Source organism: Psittacula echo, assembly GCF_963264785.1.
Source record: "Psittacula echo genome assembly, chromosome: 7".
In the NCBI taxonomy this organism is placed as follows: Eukaryota; Metazoa; Chordata; class Aves; order Psittaciformes; family Psittacidae; genus Psittacula; species Psittacula echo.
The window spans coordinates 28,694,751-28,702,333 of record NC_137740.1 but is presented as its reverse complement, the minus strand read 5'-3'; the positions used below and the strand labels follow the sequence as shown (position 1 = coordinate 28,702,333).

Sequence of the window (7,583 nt, the reverse complement as noted above, 5' to 3'; positions counted from 1 at the left end):
GGAGGGCTAGGCAAGCGAGCGGAAGGGGCCTGCGTTCGCTCTTTCGTTTCAGTCCCCGATCCGGGTCGCCAGCGCTTCGCCGCAGCTCCCGCCGACCGCCTGGGTCCCGCTCCGCTCCTTGCCGGTTCCCGCCGGACGTGCCCACCCTTACACTGAGACAACTCGGCCGCCGCCCCTGCGCCGCCAAGCACCGCCGCCATCATGGTGAAGATCACCAAGGTGAGGATGGCGGGCGGGGCTGTGCTCAGCCGTCGGGCGGGAAGAGGGCGGCCGCCGCCATGTCGAGGTGGACGAATGGTGATGGGGAGGGGGAAAAGAAAGAGGGAGACGGGCCACTTTCCCGCCAGCGTCTCCCTGGGTCGCGCGACGGTTTCCAGGCCTCCCATCCCTCAGCCCGAAGATGGCGGCGAGGGGAGGGGCCTTGTGCCCAGTGGGAACGGTTTCAAGCCCTGTCCGGTCCTGTTCTTCTCCATGTTGTCGCGCGCGGAGGCCCGGTAGTGGGAGGGGGAAACGGGCTGCAAAAGAAGGGGATATGGAGGGGGAGAAGGGGGGGAGGGGGCGCACATCAGCGCGCGCCCGCACAAGGCCGAGGAGGGGCGGGGCCACACCCCTTCGGACACGTGGTCCGCCGGGACGGAGCGAGCACGTGGGAGCGCGGGCTCCCCCCCGCCTGTCCTGTCGGGACCCTGTGCCCCCGGGTGTCCTCGTTACATGGCTCCGCGGCGGGGCAGCCACGTGGTTGGGACAATTGTCCGCCTAGGCTGCCCCGGAGTGTAAACGTGGTATTCGGTGCCGGGAGGAGAAACAAACGCCGCCTAAGAGCTCGTTGTCTCTTTCAGACCCCAAAGAATCAGATCAAACAGAAAAAAATGGCTCCTCCCCCGAAAAAGGTCGAGGAAAGCGAAGAAGAGGAGTCCTCTGAGCTAGAGGAAAGCAGTGGAGAAGAGGTGATTAATCTAGAAATGGAGTCGAAAGGATGCACGTGTTAATGTTAAAGTGTCATGAGGGTGGAGGGGTGCATAGTGTGTGGCAGAGAATCGACATTAATGAACAGTTGGTGTCTGTCAGCTGGATGTGGCTAAAGAACAAGCTGTATGTCAAAAGAGAAAAGTGATGTTGGAGGAAGTAGCTTTGCTGCTCAGTCTGTATTTCCAGCCTCTGGGAAGGGCTGTTGGGATCTGAAAGCTGTCCTGGGTTGGATAAGCAAGTAGGCAGTTAATTACCCTAGTAGATAGACAATTGGCAATGATAGGATTGTCACACATAAATAATATGCAAGACTAAAAATTTCAAGCTCCTTAATCCTACCAGGGATATCACTGGTCTTGGTTCAGTACCGCAAAATTTAGAAATGCGTTAATGTTCCATAAACAGTCTGTTAAAAAATAATTAAAAAGTTGGTTTTGAGTTTTATTAATTCCATAGAATAGGCAGTTATGGTCATTCAGCAGAAACATTTAAGTTTGTTTTTAAATGCTTTAAATTGTACTTGCTATATATTTGTCTGACAGTGATGTCATAACAAGTTTAAAGGGTCAGTGTAAGAGTCTCGCACTGATTTGTATTTCAGATGATCCCTCTGAAGAAACCGCAAAAAGTAGCAGTTACACCAGCCAAGAAGGCTGCTACCCCTGCAAAGAAGGCTGCAACTCCTGCAAAAAAGGCAGTCACGCCTGCCAAAAAGCCTGTGGCTACTCCAGCTAAAAAGGCTGTTGCTCCATCACCAAAAAAGGCTGCTGTCCTAACCAAGGGAGCAAAAAATGGCAAGAATGCTAAGAAGGATGAGAGCGAGGATGAAGATGAAGATGATGAGGAAGATGATGATGAGGAGGAGGAAGATGATGAGGAGGATGATGAGGAATCTGGTACTTTTGAAATACATGTTCATCCTTGCATAAGTTGACTAAAACTGGTCCAATTGATTTGCTGAATTTCAGTACTATTAGGATTGAAAGTTTAGCATTAATACTTATGAGAGAGGGTTCATTAGTTAAAAGGTGGAAAAGAAGGAAAGGTGGGGAATTAGTGAAGTTTGCAGGAAGGAGAATTGGGCACTTGCATTTGAAGCATCTTCTAGTTTTCTGATCATTCTTCCCTGAACTTTGCCAAAACCTTGTGCAAGTACTTTACTAGCAAAGTCTGAATGCTGGGTGGTGTGGGTTGAGACTTGCTGTGCTGTTGGTGCAGATGAGGAAGAGGAACCAGCAATGCCTGTGAAGCCTACAGCCAAGAAGCCTGCAGCAGTACCAGCCAAAAAGCCTGCAGTTGTGCCAGCAAAACAAGAATCTGAAGATGATGAGGAGGAGGAGGATGATGATGAGGAAGATGATGATGGTATGTGGGATTTTGGAAAACTGACTCAAAGCAAAAAGGGGAAAGAGCTTTTAAATATGTTAAACTAATAAGCACTTATAGGGGAGCTAGAGGGATTGTGTGTAACTCAATGTATTAGTGGGAGTGATGGTGAGTGTTACTCAACTCCTTTCCTGAGAACCTACAAACTTAAGGAAGCACAAAAGACGCTATTTTACTTTACAAGATTGTCTTAGTCTCAGAAGGGCTTTAATCTTGAACAGGTCTGAAATCTTGTGCTGAAATTGTTTCAGAGTCTGAAGATGAAGCCATGGACACAACCCCTGTTCAAGTGAAGAAGCCTGCTCCAGCAAAGACTGCACCAGTGAAGTCCAAGGCAGACTCTGAAGATGAGGAAGATGAAGAGGATGATGAGGAAGAAGAGGATGAAGAGGAGGATGAAGAGGAGGATGAGGAGGAAAGTGAGGATGAAAGTGAGTTTAAATGTTTTTTGAGGCTGTAACTCTTAACAAGAATGATGCTTGAGTGACTTTTTTGTCCTGTCATAGTCTTCTGGGCAGAGGAACAGTTGCTGTAGTGACAAGACAAGGCCTTGTGCATGATGTTTGTACAGATTAATGCTTCAGTATCAGTCCAGTATAGGAAAAGTTGTTTTGTACTTACCAGTGGTGGTGTTTGTTTTCTTATCACAGAACCTGTCAAAGAAGCACCTGGAAAGAGGAAGAAAGAAATGGCCAATAAAAGTGCACCAGAGGCCAAGAAAAAGAAAACAGACGGTAGGTGTTACAGGCTAGTCAAATAATGCTTGCTGGTGGGTGAGGCCTATAACTGTGAAGTGCTGAGTGAGGCTTTTTTTCAGCACAGGTGATGATAATAAGGGACTTAATACTGAAGTATGATGTCAACTTTTGAGCAGAAACTGATGTGCTAAAACTGTCTGTTTTAGTTCTTAACAAAAAAAAAACCCCAGCCTGATACATCTTTTCCTTTAAAGGGCCCACTTCAGCATTCTCCATCTTTGTGGGAAATTTGGTCCCCACCAAGGACTATGATGAACTGAAGGCTGGCCTCAAAGAATTCTTCGGAAAGAAGAATATTGAAGTTTTAGATGTCAGAATTGGTGCTTCCAAGTGAGTTCATCAGTAGAATTTTGGTGCTGATTTCTTACTGGCAGTAAATTGCTTGGAGAGGTATCTCCCTAAAGGGAGAGTTACCACTTCAGTACAGAGCTGCTGTTCTGCACTGCTGTTAGTTATGTGGATCAGTTAGCATTTATTTATTGACAGTCTAACTTGACCATTGGGGACCTCTTGTTCTGTGTGTCTGTGTTCTCTGCTACTAGAGGTAGATCAGCTTAAATAGTAAGGTTTCTTCTTTCAGGCGATTTGGCTATGTTGATTTTTCATCTGCTGAAGATCTGGATAAAGCTCTCCAACTGAATGGAAAGAAGTTAATGGGTTCAGAAGTCAAACTGGAAAAAGCGAAGAGCAAGGAAACTATGAAAGAAAATAAGAAAGGTACAGCCTATAACTCCAGATACCTGTGCACATAAAGAAAAGTTGTCACCAGGTCTTGGAGCAGGCTTACAGTGTTACTGGTGGCCACTGTTCCACTCTTTTAAGGCAGATCTTCCTGGTTTGGGCTCATCATAAACAGTTCTCTAATGCTAACATATGGCTAGGCAAGTTCAGACTGGAATATCTGGAAATGTGATCACTAGAAATACACTGTGTACTGGAGGGGGCTGAGGAAGAAGAGTGGCCCTTTCTGATCTTGATGCCCTTAACAGAAGTACAGTGGCGGCCTAATTTCCATCATAGTTGCTTTTTCAGTTATGAAAGTGTGTATGCTTATAGTGGTTTTTCTGCTAGGTCAACTCACTGATTCTCACTAAACTGGCAGTGTAAATGAGAAGGGATTTTTTTAGCTGATAATGTGAAAGCAACTTTTCTTTCTTTGCAGAGAGAGATGCCAGAACACTGTTTGTGAAGAATCTGCCCTACCGCTTAACTGAAGATGAAATGAGAGAGGTGTTTGAAAACGCACAAGAAATCCGAATAGTAATGAACAAGGAGGGGAACAGCAAAGGGTGTGTAGCTGTTGGATATTTGATGTTCCTTTGCATTAGGAGTATAATTTTTGAAGCATTTTTCTTCCACATCCTTCCTTGCATTCACAAACTTTAATCATTCCTGGAAGGAGGATTTGCTTATGTGCTTTTCTGTGCTGCAGGATGGCCTACATTGAATTTAAAACAGAAGCTGAGGCAAACAAAGCTCTGGAGGAGAAGCAGGGCACAGAGATTGATGGTCGTGCCATGGTTATTGATTTCACTGGTGAGAAGAGTCATCAAGACCATCAGAAAGGTACTTTTCCAAACCAAAAATGTTCATACGTATGACACTTAGGGTTTAATTTCACTTGTTTAAAGAAGTTTGCTAGAATAGAGCAACTTGAAGCACTGCAGGAAAACTGTAAGATAGCAGGGAGAGACCTTTTGCCTGTCTTGTACTCTGCATCCTGTCTTTGCTGCATGTTTTAGACAGGGGGGAACAACTAGTCTAGATGACCAAAACAGTGCTGCACTTTGCCTTGTGCCTCACTTTGAGGTGAGAAGGGGGCAGCAACTGCTTTCATTCTAGAGAGGGTCTTGTGACTAGAAGTAGAGCTCTCTTCTCCAAACTTGCACACTTATAGCACTGAATTTTCTCCATAGGAGGTGGAGAGAGAGAGTCAAAAACCTTAATTGTGAACAACCTCTCATATGCTGCTTCAGAAGAGACTCTTCAGGAACTGTTCAAGAAAGCTTCTTCCATCAAGATGCCACAGACCAACCAGGGCAGGCCGAAAGGGTGTGTTGTGCTGTTCTCCTGCTTTGGCATTATAAATGACTTGGCTCTCTGGATCCCTTGTGCTCCCAGGCTGACCTGAATCTTTCTCTCCAAATAGGTACGCGTTTGTAGAATTCCCCACCACTGAGGATGCCAAAGAGGCATTGAATTCCTGTAACAACACAGAGATTGAAGGCAGAACAATCAGACTGGAATTCAGTTCACCAGGATGGCAGAAAGGGAACACAAACGCAAGAGGAGGATTTAATCGTAAGTGTTCAGGTTTTATCTTGAGACAGCTGTGGCAGGAGTGTACCATTCCTGTGAACGTAGGGCTCCATGTCTGTGGAGTGAAAGGCTTGCATCAAGAGAGAGTGTGCTGGATATGATGACTGACTGTCTGAAATGCTGATGAAACTACTGCCTAAGTCCTCTAGATAGTCAAGTGCTGATCCAGCAGCATCTGTCCAGTCAGTATTCCTGTTGGTGAGATGCAAGCATCTATTTAAAAAAGAAAAAGGCGGGGAAAAAGGGGGGGGGGGGAGAATATATATACATATATATTTTGACAGTACCAGGTTGGCTGATGGAGATACTTTTGATGTCAGGCCCTAATTACGGTCCTGAAAAGTTTTCTGGGACTACTTTAAATGCCTGAGCTGTTCCTTCAAAACCAACCCCTCAGCCTTGCCAGCTGTTGTAGGAGCCTACAATGTAAGTTGGCTGCTATGTTAAGTGGTGGCTACCTTGCTAGGGTTTAGTGATCTCTGAATGTATTCTCTTTCCATAGAACAAAGCAAAACATTGTTTGTCAGAGGCCTTTCGGAGGACACCACGGAGGAGACGCTAAGAGAATCATTTGAAGGCTCTATAAGCGCTAGAATAGTCACAGATAGAGACACAGGATCATCTAAAGGGTATGTTAAAACACTACGATGAATTAGCTGGGTTGTTGCGAAGTCTCACTTCAACTGGTAACTGCAGTGCAGGGCAATACCCATGCTCATGTGGGTGATGTTTGAAGCTAGTAAGGTGGAGAGAACCGCAAAACAAGCTAGCATATGTCTTTGGGTCTGTTCACAAACTCACTTCTCAGTGAGCTCCTTCCTGCCAACAAAAATGGCAGCCTAGGGATTCGCAAGAGAAGAATATTAACTGTTCAGTACTGGCAAACTCACAACGGGACTCCATCCGTTGTGATCAGCCACTGCTGTTCCACAAGTAATGCAGCTGCAGCAGTGCAGGCATTTATTTCCAAAGGGATTGCTATCATGTACCTGTAGGTGGTGCTACAGCTGACAGAGTTTGATTGTCTTGTCTTAACACTTTTCCTAGGTTTGGGTTTGTGGACTTCAGCTCCCCAGAAGATGCCAAAGCAGCTAAAGAAGCCATGGAGGATGGAGAGATAGATGGAAACAAAGTGATCCTTGATTTTGCCAAGCCAAAGGGTGAATTTCAGCGGGGTGGTGGATTTGGTGGTCGTGGCGGCAGAGGAGGAGGTCGAGGAGGAAGAGGTGGATTTGGTGGCAGAGGTGGTGGCAGAGGATTTGGAGGTAAGAAGAGGCAACCAACTGCTAAATGAAAGCTGTTCTTGGGATTGTGGTGTGGTGCCACCAGCGAGCATTTGATGTGAATTTATTTCCTGTCCTGTGCCAAGGTGGGTTAGGCAACCTATAACTCTGCTTCTTGTCTTAACTTACTTTCTAGGTAGAGGAGGTGGCTTCCGAGGAGGCAGAGGAGGAGGTGGTGGAGAACACAAGCCACAAGGGAAGAAGATAAAGTTTGAATAAACTTCCCCTTTCCTTTCCCTTCTCCTGCTCTCTGAGACTATCTGAAAGGACTCCGGGGGTTTTTATTTTCCTTTGATCTTGGCGGAGCCTTCGGAGGACATTCCAAGATGCGAAGCAGTACTGTGAGCCACTTGGAAGATACAGTTTTCATTTCAAGGAAGAGAGAGCAAGCCATTTTGACTGCTTGCTTATTCAAACGAACTTTTTAAAAAAATGAGCGCTAGATGTGGGAATTTACCCCTTGTCTGTGAGTTGTCTTGAATTTATAATGTTTTACCCATGTACAAAAGGTTTGGATTTTTTTTTTCCTATAAACTTCTGTAGCATTTTTGCTGTAAAAATGCAAAATGTTTTATCATTTGTGCTTCAGCACCCTGTCTTGGACAGATTAAAGGACCTAAACTGGTTCGTGTTACTTCTGTGCCGCTAAATGAAACGGGGCAGTGGGAAGTTCTGTCTTGGACCTTCTCTCTCAAGTTCAGATCATTGCCGTCAGAGGCAGGAGCTCCTGCCCCGCTTTCCTGTAGCCTACGTCAGCTCCCTGCAGTGTATGTGTGCAGGGAGGAGTAGGAGAGAGGAAGGTGATGGCTGAGGGAACTCAGTGGCTGTAACCACACTTCTTTTTTTACTGAAGATGTATGTAATGTTG

At 45.9% G+C, this 7,583-nt stretch overlaps 1 protein-coding gene across 1 annotated transcript; it reads left to right on the top strand.

Annotated features, from left to right (window-relative positions):
- Positions 1–7,346, top strand: NCL (nucleolin). Its single transcript, XM_080622963.1, has 15 exons — positions 1–219; positions 840–947; positions 1,571–1,865; positions 2,188–2,334; positions 2,607–2,786; positions 3,006–3,089; positions 3,308–3,443; positions 3,694–3,830; positions 4,276–4,402; positions 4,546–4,679; positions 5,030–5,165; positions 5,263–5,414; positions 5,935–6,061; positions 6,480–6,697; positions 6,852–7,346. Exons 1-15 carry the CDS (start codon positions 202–204, stop codon positions 6,932–6,934), a joined length of 2,082 nt encoding a protein of 693 aa, XP_080479089.1. The 5' UTR covers positions 1–201; the 3' UTR covers positions 6,935–7,346.
- The last annotated feature ends 237 nt before the right edge of the window (positions 7,347–7,583 follow it).

Excerpts from the sequence above, each read along its gene's own strand:
- NCL (XM_080622963.1), top strand. Across the intron at positions 4,680-5,029 it reads TCATCAAGACCATCAGAAAG|GAGGTGGAGAGAGAGAGTCA; the intron begins GTACTTTTCCAA and ends TTTTCTCCATAG. Across the intron at positions 5,415-5,934 it reads CGCAAGAGGAGGATTTAATC|AACAAAGCAAAACATTGTTT; the intron begins GTAAGTGTTCAG and ends CTCTTTCCATAG.